The sequence below is a fragment of the Hyaena hyaena genome, unplaced genomic scaffold, assembly GCF_003009895.1.
Source record: "Hyaena hyaena isolate Hyena2069 unplaced genomic scaffold, ASM300989v1 scaffold_428, whole genome shotgun sequence".
NCBI lineage: Eukaryota > Metazoa > Chordata > Mammalia > Carnivora > Hyaenidae > Hyaena > Hyaena hyaena.
This window is the reverse complement of record NW_024081062.1, coordinates 1,112,213-1,131,115: the sequence shown is the minus strand read 5'-3', so window position 1 is coordinate 1,131,115 and position 18,903 is coordinate 1,112,213. Positions and strand designations below refer to the sequence as shown.

The window sequence follows — 18,903 nt, the reverse complement described above, 5'->3', positions numbered from 1 at the left end:
TCAGGGCTACTGAAATGGCAGTTATCATCATTTTTTTAAAACTGTTTATTTATTTTGAGAGAGAGAGAGAGAGAGAGAGATCCCAAGCAAGCTGTATACTGCGCAGAGCCCAAGGTGGGGCTCAATCTCACAAACTGTGAGACTATGACCTGAGCCGAGATCAACAGTCAGATGCTTAACCACTGAGACATGCAGGCGCCCCCAGTTTTTTAAGGATGCTTTTAGCAGCTATGTAGCAATCTACTGGCTGAAATAAGTGGAAGTATCAACATTTACACATGTACTCTCTCCTGCTGACTGTTGGGAAATGCTTAAACAGCTTCTAGTTTCTGGCTATAAGAAATAATGATGCAATTAATATCTTCTATATAACTTTCCTTTTTTTGTTGGGATGATTTCTTGCAGAGGTATCATGTGTCGATACTTATTAACTTTTATGGCTGATGAAAAAAAAAGGGGCGCCTGGGTGTCTCAGTCAGTTAAGCATTCGACATTTTTTTTTTTTTTTTGAGAAAGCGAGCACGCACAAGTGCGGGAGGTACAGAGAGAAGGGAGGGGGGACAGAGGATGTGAAGCAGGCTCTATGCTGACAGCAGTGAGCTCAATGTGGGGCTTGAACTCATGAACCATGAGATCATGACCTGAGCCGAAGTCGGGATGCTCAAATGACTGAGCCACTCAGGTGCCAATGCATCCTTCTCTTGATCTCAGCTCAGGTCTTGATCTCAGGGGTCTACGTTGTGCTCCATGCTGGACATGGAGCCTGCTTAAAAGAAAAAAAAAAGGGGGCGCCTGGGTGGCTTAGTCGGTTAAGCGTCCGACTTTCGCTTAGGTCATGATCTCGCGGTTCGTGGGTTCGAGCCCCGCGTCGGGCTCTGTGCTGACTGCCAGCTCAGAGCCTGGAGCCTGTTTCAGTCTGTGACTCCCTCTCTCTCTGACCCTCCCCTGCTCACGCTGTCTCTCTCTCTCTCTCTCTCTCTCCTAGAAGTAAATAAAACATTAAAAAAAAAAATTAAAAAAAAAAAAAAAAAAAAAAAAAAGAAAAAAAAAAAGATCTTTCTCTCACCAAATTACTTCCCACGAGCAGTGTGCCCATTTACATACCCTCACCAGTACAGGAGCATCAATTTTCTCATTATTATTACCAGTACTGGATGTTGTAATTTTAAAAATTTTATAAATACACAAAGGTACCCACAAAGGTATTCACCGCAGGCTTGCTTACAACTAGGAGATGATGAAGTACTCAACACGAAGGGCACGAGCCACGTGCCACAACCGTTGTCACACAAGTGCTAACGAGTATCAAGGAACATTTGTAGACATATGTAGACAAGGAAGATAGTCCGGGACACACTGTGGAGTGAGGGAAGCATGTGTGCTCTACTCTCTCTTGGAGGAAGTCAGGGAACGAGCCCTAGCCGTTGCCAGGGAAGAGACATTTTAGAACACACCTGAACAGGAGTGGAAATGCAAATAACGACCATGATAAAACTGGTCCCTGACCCTTCTTCACCTATAAGCTATATGACTCTGCCAGGCTCGAGCGTTGTGACTAAATAACAACAGAGTTTAGAGGTGTTGGGGAACAGCTCTCTCTCACCTTACTAAATCTTAAGGTATTTTGAACACAGAAATCTGAAAAGTGGTTTAAAGAAAAACAACAGGGGAGCCTGGGTGGCTCAGTCAGTTGAGTGTCAGACTTGTGATCGGCTCAGGTCACGATCTCACAGTCATGGGATCAAGCTCCACATCAGGCTCTATGCTGATGCCACAGCGCCTGCGTGGGATTCTCTCTCTCCCCCTCCCCTGCTCATTCTCTCTCAAATAAACAAACTTGGAAAAAAAAAAAAAAGCAACGCCTCTAGGAAGCACATAAATGTGATCTTTACCTGCAAAATACAGCCATAAATGACTTATTTTCAGTTGTGCGGCATGCAAGGGACACTAGGCAAAGTGCAGTGTCAAATGTATGGAAACTTGAAACCAAGTTATACTAGGGACCTTTACCCGATTTTCATTTATTCAGAATCATCCCTGGTTTGCCTGACTGATTTTCACTCTCCACAGACCCGAGGACGACCGTGGCTGCTCCCTCCCACCCTCTTTTCCCCACCTATCCGGGACCTAGCGCCCACGGGGATGCAGAGTGACAGAGAGGGAAGCCACGTGCTTACCTGGCTAGGGGGAACCAGTGATCGGAAGGACATATTTCCTGGCTTTGGTTTCATCAGAAACAGGGAGTTTTGCTCGTTGCTCAGATGAGGCAGCTGCTGGGGAAGATAAGCCATGAGGGCGGTCTTGCTCTGGCCGGATGCAGGGCCACCTTGCCCACAGTCTGCTTTGTAATGCGAAAGGGGTTTGGTGTTGCCGTAGTCCAGCACCGACCCTTGGTTAGTCACGGCATTCTGATTTAAGGTGCTCGGCGGCTGGTGACCCAGCAGGTTCACGTGACTGGGCGGGAGGTAGGGGCCTCCGGGCCGAGGTGAGCTCTTGTTCACACTGGGCATCATGAGCAGTTTGGAGTTGGTGAAGTCCTGCTTGTAGCCGGGAGGGCTGGCGGGCTTCTCCATGGGATAAGGGACATTCAAGGGGCTGTGGGAGGGACCCGTCTGCTGCCACGTGGACATCTGGCCTGGGGCTGGCACAGGGGCGGCCTGCTGCGGGTTCTGGAGCATCTGCTCCCGCTTCTGCTTGGCGGCGATCTGCTGCAGCTGGTGGGCGGACGACAGCTCTGAGGCCCCTCCTGGACCCTGGCTGGGCAACACCACGCTGGAGAGGGCTCTTTGTGCGTTCTGGGCCTGGGCTGATGCCGGCATCAGGCTGGGACTGGAGTTGTCTGCCCCGGGCTGACCAGACGTGTGGAACAGAGGCTGGGCGCCCCCAAGGCTGGGTGAATCTGTGCTCACGGGGCCGGCCGAAGGCCCCATGAAGGTCTGTCCTGCAGACCCTGCCCTCACCTGTGGAGAGCCTAACTGTTCTTGTTCAAAGGCTGCTGGAGAGAATTCTGTCTTAATATTAATGTCCTGTGCCAAGGGGGCCTGTGTGGCAGAACCAGAACACTCTGGGTCCTTCTTTTCTTCAAAGTCCTCATTAAACAGATCCTTCATGTCTTCATCAGGCACCGACCTGTTCAGCTCCTCGATGAGCTCCTTCCACTCCTGCTCGTTCAGATTGAGGTCAGGCATGAGGTTGCTTTGAGATATGGAGCCTCCGGCCCCCGCGATCATGCAGGGCAGGTCATCAACGGGCTCCTGCTTCAGTTCTTTATTCAGGCTCAGAGGAAAGGGCTCGCCGGGGTTGCTGCCTCCGTTCAAGTGGAGGCTGGAGTCTGCCAGACACTTCTTACTGATGGAGTCAAGCCCAAGTGAGTGCTTCCCACTGGCCTGAAGGGCCTCTGCGCCAGGCTTGTCGGGCTGCCCCAGGGGAGAGGCTGGAGGCAAGCCATTGGAAGCGACAGCTACTCCCAGAGGGGCCTCTCGGCGGGTCTTCTTGTGTCCAGGGAAGAGATCTCCGTAGCCATTCTGTTGCTCGCCATTCTGAGGGGAGGTGGTGCTATCAAGATTTCTCTTCACTGTGTCGTGCAGATGCTGCAAAACACGGACGAGAGTGATTCAATACACAATGCCATGGGTGAGCCCCCTCTCCACCCCGCTTCTAACAGTGACTTAAATCCGGGGCCCAGATCCCTGCAGTGTGCTCCTGCTGATTCTCTGGTCTAATTTCCACTCCCCGCTCCTGGGAACACAGCCCCACTTCCCCTGCAGGGCTTCGTCTCCCGCTCCCAGGTCCCATGGCTTTGCCTGCATCAGGACGGCTGGCTCAGCTGCAGGAAAGCAGCCTGGCTTCAGTCAGCATGTTAGCCCCTGGACTTCTGTAGCCCTCTCTTTTTGCAAGACACAGGCCTGATGCTGCCCCATGGCCATCCAGTCCGAGGGTGTGCCCAAGACTGGAGTCAATGAGAAAGAACAGAAGACACCTGTATGTTCTTGAGGGCATCAGGCCTAAGTTCTAGTTCTAGTTGTATGTGAGACCAGCCATGCCCTTGGCCTTTTCACTTAGGGGAACCAATAAACTCCTTGTGTGCAAGATGACTTTTAACTTGGACTTCTACTGCTTTCAGCTGAAGGAGCCCTGGCTGCTACAGGTTCTCTCTCAGGCCTTGGTGGGGGGTGTTCCATGGGCCACTTTTCATGCCCTACCCAGCCTTTCAAGGAGCCATTGCCCGGCTCCACCCCTCCTCCCCGGGCAGGGCTGCTCCCTCACATGCCCACTTACCTCCTTGCCAACCCATCTTCCAATCTCCTATGCCCAGTCACCAGCTCCCACAAAGCCCGCCACTCCTCACCAAGACCATTCCTTTGAAAACAGCTGGTCTGTCTTACACTGTTATTCTTGCTCCTCCACCCCCACCCCCGCCATTCTCCTCAACTAGATTTGTTCAGTGAACCCTATTAACGGTCTACCTTGTGCCAGGGACAAGTGCTGTGTGGATATCAAGACAAGTGAGGTGGTTGCCATGGTCTTCATGGGCTTCCAGTCTTCTAGGACATGGGACATACAGAGACATGGCTACGGAACAAGACAAATGTCCCATACAAGCAGCAGGGCAAAAAGCACCCTGGGGTGAGAGTTCAGGCTCAGGAGTTTCATGACGAGAACGTGATAATGTGAATGGGGAGAAAGAATGTGGTATCCTTCCACTATTTCCCCAGCCTGTTTTCAACTGTCAGGACAGGACTCTGACTCCTCTGTTATCGGAGGTGCCAACACCCAGCCTCTAAACATGGCGCTGGCTGCTCCTTTCCTAGTTTTGTTATGTTTTTGTCCTTTACTCTCCACCATCCCCTATTCCATCCCTCCCTCCTTCCCACTGACCCTAAGCATTTACAAAGTTCCAAGTAATAGCCTTCATTATTATCTTTAAATAGGTTTCAGAGGAGGCACGGCACGTGGTGCAAAGTGCCGATGTCCTGTGGCTGCGGAGAAGGGCTGGACTGGCCCACCACGGCAGCCCTTAGGGCCTGAGCACGAGAGTGCTCTGACCAGGGGGTCCTGCCTAAGGCAACTCCCTGGGCACGACCAGCTCCAGCAGCACACTACATCCTAGATTCAAGTGCGCAGCGAGCAAGAAAACAGTGAGGGTAACTTTCTCAATCCAGAGCCCCAATTCCAATGCTCCCATTGCTTTTTAATCCCCACTTTCAAGACTTTCCTGTTTCTTTACTGTTAAAGGTGACCACACAGTGCTCTATAAATCCCAGCTGAGTCCATATTTCTCTAAATCCATATCTGGGGGGCACCTGGGTGGCTCAGTTGGTTAAGTGGCCAACTTTGGTTCAGGTCATGATCTCATGGTTCTTGGGTTCGAGCTCTGTCGGGCTCTGTGCTGACAGCTCAGAGCCTGGAGCCTGCATCGGACTCTGTCTCCTTCTCTGTTCCTCCCCCGCTCGCACTCTCTCTCTCTCTCAAAAATAAGTAAATAAATGATTAATAAATCCATATCTGGGTACCTAAGTTAGCTCAGAAAAACTAAGGGATAATAAATAAATGGAAGGGTAGGGCAGAGGTGTAAGCAAAACATGATCTTAGGACCGACAACAGGACGTCTGCTTTACTTTCATGGTGGTTCTCCTGCTTCCTGCTGCCACCTAGGGGTGGGAGGGGGAAGGGGACCATGCTCTTACAATGGACCGTTTCTCTATAAGATCTGAAAAGTTTCCTTTGGGGAAGGCAAAGCTATAAGCATTTAATCGGTCACAAGGAAATCAAAATGAGTTGCTGATTTTTCTTGCATTTTTATTCTTTCTATTGTTTTCCTTTTGGAAAATCATTTGTTCCTCACATCAGCTTTGGGCAGTCCGTAAACCTGGAAGCTCAGTTTTCCATTTTCCAAAGGGGGAAGATGGAAACCTAGGAGGTCAGGGCACTTGATGAGTCAGCTGGTTGTCCCAGATTAGAAACAGAACCCTTCTTTGCCCTAACAATTATAAAAGCTACCACTCCCTCTTTCAATATCCACATGCAAACAGCTGCAGACATGCTCCAAAGTAACAACTCAATTTTGCAATCCCATTACTTTCAGCCAAAGGAAACACCGGGCCATTTTCTCAACTGCTCACAAAATGTAACTGGAATGATGTAGGCGGGGGTGGAGAGTGTGGAATGTGGTGGCCCTGGCAGATTTTTAAGCCTTGAGCCATTTGCAGGAGTGCCTGATATGTGCAGGGCACTGTAGAGGAAGACGAAGATGAAAAAACCATGGAGACTAATCTCCAGGAATTTACAACAAAGATGGGAAGACAGCCTCAACAGATTATAAATTATATAAGGACCAACACAAAGCTATAAAGCACACAACTGGCTGCCATGTATGCACACATGTGCTGGCTCTCAGCGTGTCTGGTACTTCTGAGTGCTCAGCTCTTTGGTACCTGTTGTAACTACCAAATGGTCTTGGGTACACAGGGTTCTAGGAGGATCCAGTCCTGGGATAACTCAGCCTGGTGTTCTTTCCTCCTCAAGGGGCTTCTGTTAAAGGACACCGCACGCCTGATGGTAAGCTGGAAGCCCTGCATGCTCACCCAGTCCAGTCTCCCACAAAACACCTTGCAGACCCCAAGAGCAATGCTGTTCTGCTTCAAGCTGGAGTTGCCGTACCCTATGGACACCAAATCAGCTTCCCATCCTCTCCCTTCATTCCAGCTTGAGCTTGAGGCACCAGACTTACAGCACAGTCCCTCGTCTAGTCCCTAGAGACTTCCACCAACCGCCACTGAAATTCCGGTGCTGTTTTTGGTCAAACTAACCAAACGAACACCTATAATCTTCCACTGAGCTAACGAACAGATGTGGGGTGGCTCTTTCATCCACATTCCTAACACACAGGCAGCCACCAGTGCTTTCTGACCCTTCTCACTGGGCATTTGCTCTTCCTCTACCTCTCTCCTGGGTCATCCTCCTATCAGCCAACCACCACCCACCCCCACCCGAGAGCCAGGACCCTGACCTGCTGCAATATGGCTTTCACCATCTGGGGAGCTGACTGGGTATTGAATGCAGGGAGTGGGTTGGAAAGGAGAATTTAGGGCTGCTTTCCCAGAGGCGAGCAATGATCCTTATGCTATCAAACACAATCTACATTTTTAGTCTTTTCCTCCATCATCTGTCTGTTAATAATTCCCTGCATCTTTAAAATTCTCCTTCCTTGGGCTGCCTGGATGGTTCAGTCAGTTAAGCACCTGACTCTTGATTTTGGCTCAGGTTATTATCTCATGGTTTATGGGTTCGACCCCATCATTCGGCTCTACACTGAGCGCAAAGCTTGCTTGGGATTCTCTTTCTGCCCTCCTCTCTGCCCCTCCCCTGCTCATAAGCTCTCTCCCTCTTTCTCTCTCAAAATAAATAAACATTAAAAAATATAAGGTTCTCTTTCCTTGTATTTATTTACCACATTATCTTGCTTTCTCTTCTACTTTTCTGGTTGTTTCTTCTAGTGTCCTTTGAGGTAGGTATACCCTTTAAACGAGCATGGGAGTCCTCTCCTTTTCACTCTGCACACAGTCTGAGTGATCTTATCCACCCCCATAGCTTCAAATCCCTATGACTGAACATTACACTCAGAATAAACCCAACTGCCAGGGATCGAGTGCTGATCTATCAGCCTTTGCCCTCCATCCAACCTCCTTTCACATGTTCCCCTTCACCCCCCACTGTACGGCATGGTTGAGTCACACCAGCCTTCTTCTAGTTCCTCAAAGGAACTCCTCAAAGGCCCCCTCCTTCCTGCCTCAGGGCCTTTGCACAGAGTTCTTCTCTTTTCCTAAAACACTTCTTCCCTCTCACCTCCCTAGGGGTGGCTTAGCTCATAATTTGGGTTCCTTATCTCCTCAAAGTCATTCTCTCAGTCATTCTCCATCCTATATCCTTGTTAATTCCCCCATGGAGGCACTCATGGGAATGCGGCTAGCTTCCCTATTAGAATGAAAAGCAGAGACCTAGTACCTAGAACAGTGCCTGGCACTCAATAAATATTCGTGAATGAATGTGATCTCTCATCCACCATGTCTACAGACCTCCACACTCCTATTTGTCCAACATGGTACCTGGCATGTGGGGTGTACCACAGCTAACTCAAACTTAAATCTGTCTAAACCCGAAGCAGCTTCTCCCCTGTCCTGTCTTCCTTTCTCTGCTCCTGTCTGATAATATCGCCACCATCCACCTAGTCATATAAATCACAACCAGAGAGCAGTTCTAGCCTTCCTTCTCTACCCCTTCGCATCTAGTCAGGCCCAGCACCCTACTGAGCCCACCACCTCAGCGTTCGTTCCTTGAGTCTACACTCTTCTGTCCATTCACGAAAACCAACTTCTCATGCTTGAATTGTTTAAACTAGTCCTGTTGCGATCTCCACCCTCATCCATGCTGCGCCCCATGGTCGGAAGGAGGGCACCGAAGGGCAGATCTGATCCTGTCACCATCCTCCTGCAAGCTTTTCAATGGCACCCTGTTGCCCTCAGGTCTTTGTAACCCCGAGCGAGTGAGCGAGTGAGTGTGGATCCACTGACCTTCCGGCTCTGGCTAGCATCACTCCCCATCAACTCCCAACCACACCCAGGCTGTAGGCCAGCCAGCGGTGCGCGTTGCTGGAACACTTCAATCCGTGTCAGGTAGCAATCCTGCTAAGGCACTAATCTGAGCCAAGCGCCACAGGGACAAGTCATTACTTCCTTGGTGGCCTTGCTGACCATCCAGCACCTGCATTGAACTCCTCCTGGTTTCAGAGTCTCAGTCAACCTGCAAAGGCACCCTGAGGGCAGAGTCCTTGCTCCTGCTCTGCAGTAGATGGCAGATGGAAGTCAGCTTACGCGGGGCTTCCCCCAGCGTGAGCATTCCAAGGCCACGGGAAGGATCTGCTGCCGATCTCCAAGCACCGCGGCCCGGCCTCCTTCCTGGTCAGCCTGGGACAGGCCCAGAGTAACTCTGCTTCCACCTGTGAAACTGAGCAAGGAGTCCGGCTTGAAACACAGCTGCAGGGAATGAGTCAGAGCTTCAAACTATAAGAAGAGCACCACCCCTACGCCAAGCACGAAGAAGCCCATCAAGCTATTGTTACCAGAAAAACAGGCTGTGCCATGATGGAATCTCTCTCTCTCTCTCTCTCTCTCTCTCTCTCTCTCTCTCTCTCTCTCTCTCACACACACACACACACACACACACACACGGGCATAAATGATTCTTTGTAAAATATTTTAAAGTTTTATTTATTTTAAATGTTTATGTTTGACAGAGAGATGGTACACCCACACAGGCGTGGGAGGGACAGAGAGAGAGAGACGGAGACGGATCCAAAGTGGGCTCGCCAACAGCAGAGAGACGATGCGGGGCTCAAATCCACAAACCTCAAGATCATGACCTGAGCCAAAGTCAGACGCTCAACCAACGGAGCCATCCAGGTGCCCCACTTCTTTGTAAAATATTTTTAAAAAGGAAAATATCACAGAACTGCCTATAATCTGCTACTAAAGATTCCACTTTTAAGATATTATTGGTCTTAATAGTTCAGAATTGTGAGTAATTTAGAAGTATGGCGAGAACTAAAGAGGTCTGTATGCACTATTCCTCGCCACTGAATCCACCTACAAGGACATACTGAAAATGCAAGTCCCAAGAAACGCATTTTCCAGAAAACTTTGTGTTTTGGGAACCAGACATTTTTACCATTGTTTTTAAAATTTTTTTATTTTTTAACAAATTATAGGTTCATGTATCAACTATAAAAGAAAAAAGAATCAAGAGTTCATAGGAAATTGCAAAGAGTCTACAGAGAGTAGACTGTGTATCCTTCACCCAGATTCCCCAATGGTTCCCCCACGCACTACTCACTCACCAAGATCCTGCTATGTGCCAGACGCTGCCATGTACAGGTTGAGCAAAAAACAATGGTAAATTCAGATAGGCACTAGGTGTTTACTACGCTCTGACAAGGCACTAGGCACTGGGGATAAAAGAACAGTAAGACAGTTCCTGCTCCCCACAGCTGGGGTGTGACGATGAAGCTGTGGAGAAAGCAGGACGCAGGATTAGGGGAGGAAGGAGAAGGGGCACCTGAGGTAGGTACTGAAAGAACAAAGAAGTCCTCCAGAAGTAGGGGCAAGCCATACCAGCTGAGAGGCAAAGGCAAGGACACAGAAATGAGCACTGAGTGGGAGTGGACACGAGGAGGCAAGCAGAAAAAACGAGCAGTAGTTTAATGTTGCTTAAGTGCTAAATGGCACAACAGGAAGTGCTGAAAGAAAGAGGCTGCAAATGGACTGTGATGGCCCCAAAATGTTATTTACTAATGTGAAACTTCAAAAAATACACAAAACTAGACAGAACAGTATACCGAACCCTCATTATGCTCCTCACCCAACTTCAACAACTATGAGTATTTGGCTATTTTGTTGCATTTCTACCTCCTTATTCCTCCCATCCCCATCCCTGAAACTGGATTATTTAAGAAACAAATCTTGGGCACAGTATCATTCAATCCACAAATACTTCAGTATGTATCTTAAAAGGTAAAAACTTGGGGCGCCTGGGTGGCTCAGTCGGCTGAGCGTCCGACTTCAGCTCAGGTCATGATCTGGTGGTTTGTGGGTTCCAGCCCCGCATCAGGTTCTGTGCTGACAGCTGAGAGCCTGGAGCCTGTTTCGGATTCTGTGTTTCCCTCTCTCTCTGCCCCTCCCCCATTCATGCTCTGTCTCTCTCTCTCTGTCTCAAAAATAAATAAACTATAAAAACTTTTTTAGGGGCACCTGGGTGGCTCAGTCGGTTAAGTGTCCGACTTCGGCTTAGGTCATGATCTCGCAGTTTGTGGGTTCGAGCCCCACGTCGGGCTCTGTACTAACAGCTCAGAGCCTGGAGCCTGTTTCAGATTCTGTTCTCCCTCTCTCTCTGACCCTCCCCTGCTCACGCTGTCTCTCTCTCTCAGAAATAAATAAAAAAATTTAAAAATTTTTTATTTATTTATTTTTTAATATTTTTATTTATTTCTAGGAAAGAGAGAGAGAGAGAGAGAGAGAGAGAGAGAGAGAGAGCGTGAGCAGTGGAGGGTCAGAGAGAGAGGGAGTCACAGACTGAAACAGGCTCCAGGCTCCGAGCTGGCAGGCAGCACAGAGCCCGATGCGGGGCTCGAACCCACGAACCGCGAGATCATGACCTAAGCGAAAGTCGGACGCTTAACCGACTAAGCCACCCAGGCGCCCCCCAAAAAATTTTTTTTAAATAAAAGGTTAAAACTCTTAAAAATATACATGTGTGTATAACATCACAATACTGTTATCACACCTAAAACATTAATAATTATTATCATCACCTCAAAGACATTAGGATGGCTACTATCCAAAAAAACCAAAGTAACAAATGTTGGTGAGGACGTGGAGAAGTCAGAACCCTTGTGCACTGTTGGTGGGAATGAAATGGTACATCTGCTGTGGAAAACAGTATGGTGGTTCCTCAAAAAATAAAAACACAGATTTACCATATTATTCAGCAATATTGTTTTTAAAAGAATTCCATTTCCAAAAGCACTGAAAGCAAGCACTTGACCAGATATTTGTAGACCATGCTCATAGCTGCATATTCACCGTAGCCAAAAGGTCAAAGCAACCTGAGTCCATCAACGGATGAATGAATAAAGAAAACGTGGGCTATCCATACAATGGAATATTATTCAGCTCCACACTGACAACAGAGAACCTGACACAGGGCTCGAACTCATGAACCATGAGATCATGACTTGAGCCAAAGTTGGCCACTTAACCAACTGAGCCACCCAGGTACCCCAGGGAGGGTTATTTTGGAATAATACTTGAGCTCACTTAAAAAAACAACAGATAACTAATTATTGATTAGACCAGACCTCTCTAGAATCCTCTGGAACTCTATGATTCCGTGCAATCAGGCATTCATAGATAAATATGACAAAAATGCATCATGAACTACTGAAAGCATAATCACCATGACCTTCTCGTGTATGAGGAAATCCTCAACTAATGGAGGGACTGCGCATGTAAGGGTGATTCTCTTCCCTTTCAAAGTCACGCCCTCCCCCTGGGTCCTCTATCCTATTCGCATGTGGCCTCTTTAAGGGTCTTGCTCATTCCATCAGTGTTTCTTTTCCATCCATCTCTCCTCTCCCTCTTTCCTCCCCTAAGCACTGGCAATACCCCGTGCCTCCCATCTTTTGGCCCCCCATCCTACTCTACATACCATCTGGCTGAGTGCTAAGGGTACAGCTAGACTGGGTTCAAACCCCGGTTTGGTTGCTTAATTGCCGCATGCTCACAGGCAAGTTACTAAGCATCTCAAGAAGCTTCCTCACTGGAAGAAGGGCTAGGGCTGCTGCTGCTGCTGCTGCTGCTGCTGCTGCTGCTGCTGCTGCTGCTGCTGGGGGGCGGGGACACTTCCTGGGGGGCTGTAAGGCACATCCCTACCGCCTACGGAGCAGCTGACAACATGCTCACCAGTCCGCCCATCCTCTCCTTTCTCTCCGGAGCTTCTTCAAAGAGGGCTCTCTACTTAGTCATACATGCCAAGGTGACCTCCTAGATCTTAAATCCAAGGGACACTTAAACTGTACTGACTTAACCTCTCTGAGGCACTGAACTCTGATGACCACTCCTCCTTTCTCTAAATAGCTTCTCCCTTAAGGCCCGTGAGACGGCTCTCTGGACGGCTCTCCACGGCCGCCCTCTGCAGGCTGCTGCTTCTCCGTTCCTCCTGCCCTCCTCCTTCCCTCCTCCTGCCGTGATGTCGCCTGCAGGGCCTTCGTCACCGCTGTCCTCTCCCTAGGTATCCCATGCACGCTGGGGCCTCGGCCACAGCCTGACAACCTGGCACAGAGCAGGCACTCAAATCTGTACTGAATGAACATTTCCCGGGTCTTCGTCTTTGTGTCCAGTCCTCCGTTCTGTGCTCTAGACTCACGTATGAGACTGTAAACTGGAGTCTTCACATCGCCACATGGATGTGGTACAGGATGTCCTCCAAACCTGGCTCTTCCTCTCATACTTGCCCACCAGGTACACGGCTCCACCCTTGTCCTCTGCTGACTCTACCTCCCAAATTGATCTCCAGTGACAGATCCCTCCAGACTACAACCACACCTCCCTTTTAGGTCAGCTGCTAATTTTTTTTACCTGGATTACTGAAGTAACTTCATGCTGATTTCTTTTTTTTTTTTTTTTCAATTTTTTTAATGTTTTATTTATTTCTAGGAGAGAGAGAGAGAGACAGCGTGAGCAGGGGAGGGTCAGAGAGAGAGGGAGTCACAGACTGAAACAGGCTCCAGGCTCTGAGGCGGCAGTCAGCACAGAGCCCGACGTGGGGCTCGAACCCACGAACCACGAGATCATGACCTAAGTGAAAGGCGGACGCTTAACCGACTAAGCCACCCAGGCGCCCCCATGCTGATCTATTTCTATCCCCTCTCTGTTCTAACCCACCCTTTATAATGTTACCAGAGTGGATCTCTATAAAAATACACATATGAACCATTTCTAAATCCCTTGTCCCCCTCACTTACAGATGAAGTTCAAATCCCTCACTCTGGCACTAAGGGCCTGTCTGATCTGATCCCGGTGAGATGCCCCTGCCATTTGCTTGGGGCCCAAACGTCACGTGAGCTTCTTTCAGGACTGGGCATACACCTCTACCCTGGTGATCTCTTGTGAGTCCTTTAAGATTTAGTTCAAAGATCAATTCCTCTGTAGTACTGCTTCCCTGACCACTTGCCCCACACCTCAAGTTCCTTATCCCATCCCTAGCACTCTAACAAAGCGTTGTACGCACTACTTATATCCCGCGCTCACAGTGAAGCACTGGATTCACACTGTAAATTCACACTGTAAATGTGCACTCATCTGTTTCTTTCTTTACTTCGCCCCCCCCCCCACCTGTCTGTGGAGGACAAGGGCCTTGCCCTTTTCATGCCCAACGCCAGCAAGTTGCAGGTACCCAATGACTGTTTACGATTAACCCTCCCTCCTTCCCCAGGACTCCTCTTCACCGTCACTCGACTGTTCTTTAGCCTCAAGCACATCTGTCTTTCAGTTTCATGGGCTCTCTGCGCCCAATAATGGAGGCAGTACTAGCTCAATTAATCTTCATGACAACCTGTAGGGTTGATGCTGTACTATTACCCCCAATTTCAAGATCAAGGTACTGAGGCTTAAAGAAATTAATCCACTTGGAAAGTGAGCACTAAACCAGTATTTGGACACAGATTTAGTTGATTCAAAGTCATTTTCCAAAGTCTAACTTAGGCGACTCAATCAAATGTGACTCTTTTTCATCTCAAAACTTCCTAGAGTCTTTACTTCCCTCCCTCTTCTCTGAGAGGAAAATCTCTCTCCTTGCAAATGTTAACTGCCTTTAGCTGCACCTTTTTACTTCTGGATCTGCTTCATCTGAGACTTTCTCCCTTCAAATGATTCCCCTCTAGGGGCATCTGACCCCCTCAGTTGGTGGAACATGTGACTCTCGAGAATTTGAGAATTTGAGCCCCACATTGGGTGTAGAGCTTACTTAAAAAAAAAAAAAAATTCCCCAGGGTGCTTGGGTGGCTCAGTCAGTTAAGCATCCGACTTTGGCTCCGGTCATAATTTCATGGTTCAGGGGTTCAAGCCCCGCATCAGGCTGTCTGCTGTCAGTGCAGAGCCTGCTTTGGACCCTCTCTCTCTGCCCTTCCCCTGCTCACTCGCTCTTTCACTCTCTCTCACTCAAAAATAAACATTTTTAATAAAGTATTCCCCTCCTCACCTCAAAAATAACTTCAATATTTTGTTCTAGAGCATTGGTTCTCCAAGCACAGTCCCAGGCCAGTAGCATCAGCATCACCTGGGAATCACCTACCAGGAATGCAGTACTCAGGCACTATTCCAGATGCCCTGAGTCAGAAACTCGAGGGGTCGGGCCCAGGAAACAGTTTTAAACAAGCTTCTGGGTGTAGCCACATTAAAAATAAACAGGTGAAGCTAATTTTAATAACATGTTTAAACCCAATATATTACCATTTTGAATGTAATTAATATTTTAAGAGGAGGGATTTTGCATTCCTTTTTGATGAGAAGTTTTCAACATTCAGTGTTTTTATGTTTGGCACAATACAACTTGGACTAGGCACACTTCAAGCGCATAACAGCCCTCTGTGGATGGTGGCTACTCTACTGGACAGTGCTGCTCCAGAAACTGACCTTGATTGTACGTTTTCAGGACAGTCTGAGACAAGAGGAAAAGCCCCTGAGCTGGCTGGCTGCTTCAGGCAGCAGGCTCCTCACCGAGCATAAGGCTCCTCCTGGAGCCTGTGCCCTCCTGCATCAGGAAAGCTGAACTTCAACACACCAGGCGCCCTTGTGCTTCTGCACAGGCGGCTTCTTCACTGAAGTTGTCAACCTTGCCCATCTGTTTCTCCCAGACTCCTTGTCATGGTCTTACTCAATGTACTCTGCAAAAACCACTGAGCACGCACTGACTCAGCCACCGTCTGGGCCCTGGGACACAGCAGAGAACAAAACAGACAAAGCCCTGCTCTCCTGGAACCTACATTCTACTTGGCCTGTGCTCCCAAGTAAATAAAGCACAGAAAGGGCATTTGCAGGGCTTACGATTTTAAAGAAGGTACTCAAGAAAGGCTTCACAGAGCACGAGCAGTTTGAGCCAAAGTCGGCAGGAGATGAGAGAGTGCGCCATGGCAACATGTCCGGAAGAGGGTCCAGGCCAAGGGGGAGTGTGTCTGGTGGTGGTGTGAGAGGGGGGAGCATGAAGAGATGGTGGGAGACGGGACCTGGAGGAGGGAAGACAGTGAAAATGAGAGGGCAGGAAAGACGGGGTGCCAGCCTGCACAGGGTGGTCTAGCCAGGTGGACCCTGGCTAGGGTTGGCTTTTCCCGAGTGAGATGGAAAACTGAGCAGGGAACAAGCTCATTCTGACTGCTAAACAGAGAGCAGACTGCAAGAGAGCCGAGGCAAACAGGGAGACTGACTAGGAGGCGATATTCTAGGTAAAAACAAAGTGACTGCTTAGACCAGGGTGGTAGTGATGGTAGTGAAGTGGCCAATTCTGGATGTGTGCTGAATGTGGAGCCGCTGAGGTTTGCTGGCAGGGCTTGGTGCAAGGGTCTCCGGGAGGGAGAACAGTGTCTCTGGCAGGCCCATGTGTGGCCTGAGTGCAGTGAGTGATGGCAGGTGGCTGCAGAGTGGTCCTGATGAACTCTCTGGCCAGTGACCGGGAGAGGCCATGGGCCTGTGTGGTTAAGGATGGAGGCTGGTGGAGGGGTGGCTGTGCCAGGAGCACAGGGAGCTGTGGGCATCCCCTGCACTTAACAGCAGAGGGCACGCGGTGCCCACACCCTAACGTCTTCCCCAAGTCCCAAAAGTGACGGGAGAGTTTGCCACTAGCGTTTTGTGCAGTCCTCGGCATGGTACATATGACACAGCACAGTGATGGCTTGTCTCTGTGTCTGTCTCTGTCAGCTACTAGGGCAGGGTCACTCCCTCGGTCACCTGTCTTTCCAGCAACAGAATGAGACCTGACTCATCACCAGTGTTCAGTAAACAGCTCTCCTAAATTCTGCCTGTTGGTTGGGACTGGCTAGTTTGCCAAACCAAAACAACACCCCATGGTTGACTAGGTCTTCCGGCAAAAGTTCATATCTGATTAACAACAGCACATAAACATTTATGAAGAAATCTCCCAGGAAGGGGCCTGGCGGGCTCAGATGGAAGAGATTCTTGATCTCAGGGTCGTGAGTTTGAGTTGCGTACATTTCTTTAAAATACATACATACATAGGGTGCCTGGGTGGCTCAGTCGGTTAAGCATCTGACTTTGGCTCAGGCCATGATCTCACAGTTGTGAGATAGAGCCTCGTGTCGGACTCTGTGCTGACAGCTCAGAGCCTGGAGCCTGCTTCAGTTTCTGTGTCTCCCTCTCTCTCTGCCCCTTCTCCAGCTCACACTCTGTCTCTCTCTCAAAAATAAATAAACATTAAAAACAAAAACAAAAAAAGGCATACATACATAAATATATACACACATAATATCTCCTAAACCAACAAGAGGAACCATTTATTAAGCACCTATTCTGTGAAAGGCATAGCAACTCTGCAAAGCAGGTGTTGTTTTCACTGTTTTACAGGTAAGGGAACTAAGGCTTGGAGAGAGTAAGCAGAGCAAAGAGGAAGAAGATCAGAGGTAACTCTAGCTCAGAACCTGTGTGTGTGTGTGTGTGTGTGTGTGTGTGTGTGTGTGTGTGTGACAGAGAGAGAGACAGAGAGAGAGACAGAGAGAGAGAGTGTGTGTGTGAGAGAGAGAGACAGAGAGAGACACGGAGAGAACCCCTGAAGACGCAGTGGAGAGCAGTGTGGGGCGTGAGCTACACACATCCACCTGCAGCGGCACAGCTCCCAGGGTGGCTGGCTGCCTGCCATACTGAGGACTGGCATAGTCCCCAGAATCACATAAATTCTGAACTCTCCACAAGCTGCACGCATGTGATCAAGTTGTAGCCCATGACCCAACTTACCACCCAGACTCTAACCTTTCCTGAATAAAAACACTGAGGTGGAATAGACAACCTGAGGCAACTTGAGGTGGAAACTATAAATGGAAATCAATGCAACATTAACAGTACACCTCTTAGGCAAGGCTCCAAAAGGGCCGCAGCTCAAGGCCTATGCAAATGTGGAGACACCTGATGTCCCCTGCCACTCCTCTACAATTGCTCTGGCCAGGTCAGCGAAGAGGCCGAGGCCGGCCCACGTGGCTAAATGCAATTTCTCAGCTACTCCTAGCTCAGCAGGGGCTCTTCTGATCCAGGATCAGGAAATGGAATCTCAAAAATCAGAAACTCTTGATTCATCCCTAAATCCTCAATCTAACAATCACCATAGCCTGTTCATTTTACCATCTTGCGGTCTCTGGCATCCGGCCGTCTCCTGTTCCACACCACAACTTTCTAGCTCCTCCTAATCATGTCTTGCCTAGACCAATAAAGTAGGCCTTCTCTACTACCTATGTTCACCCCCAATCCCTCCTGCACCCACTGCAAAGTTGGTGGGTTTTTTTTTTTAATGTTTATTTACTTTTATTTTGAGAGACAGAGAAAAAGAACCAGTGGGGGAGCGGCGAAGACAGAAGGGGAGAGAATCCCAGGCAGGCTCGATGCTGTCAGCACAGAACCCGATGCAGGGCTGGGCTTGAACCCATGAACTGGGAGATCATGACCTGAACCAAAATCAAGAGGCAGATGCCCAAATGAGCCACTCAGGCACCACTGCAAAGATTACCTAAGGCACAGATTTACTCAATGGTTCACAGTTATTTAAATCCTTTAACTGGCTCTCCACAGTACATATAAAGAAATGCAAGCCCCTTGCCACGGTGTGTGCAGTGGCTGATTCTGTGCATCAGCTTGACGGGACCACAGAGTGCCCAAATATTTATTTGGCCAAACATTATTCTGCGTGTGTCTGTGAGGGTGCTTCTGGATGAAAATAACATTTGAATCAGTAGTGTGAGTACAGGTCGCCCTCAGTCGGTTGAGGCCTACCAGAACAGAAAGATGGAGTTAGGAGGGAACTCTTCCTGCCTGCTTGCCTTGAGCTGAGACATGAACATTTTCCTGCCTCTGGACTGAAAGGGAGATGCTGGCTCTTTGTGGGGTCTCAAGCCTGCCAACATCTGGACTGGAGCCACACCACTAGTTCTCTCGGATCTCCAGCTTGCCCACTGCAGGTCTGGGGACTTGTTAGCCTCTGTAAGTGCATGAGCCGATTTACTATAATCAACCAACCAATCAATACTCCCCATCCCCACCCCCTCACCATGTATATATGAGGGTTCTTTTTCTCTGGAAA

At 48.9% G+C, this 18,903-nt stretch overlaps 1 protein-coding gene across 1 annotated transcript in view; it reads right to left on the bottom strand.

Moving 5' to 3' along the window:
• Positions 1 to 18,903, bottom strand: part of MAML1 (mastermind like transcriptional coactivator 1) — a 44,117-nt gene that overhangs the window by 9,242 nt on the left and 15,972 nt on the right. Inside the window, exon 2 of the mRNA XM_039252848.1 lies at positions 2,178 to 3,590. Within this exon, the coding sequence (XP_039108779.1) occupies positions 2,178 to 3,590 (1,413 nt within the window). The remainder of the gene's footprint in view (positions 1 to 2,177; positions 3,591 to 18,903) is intronic.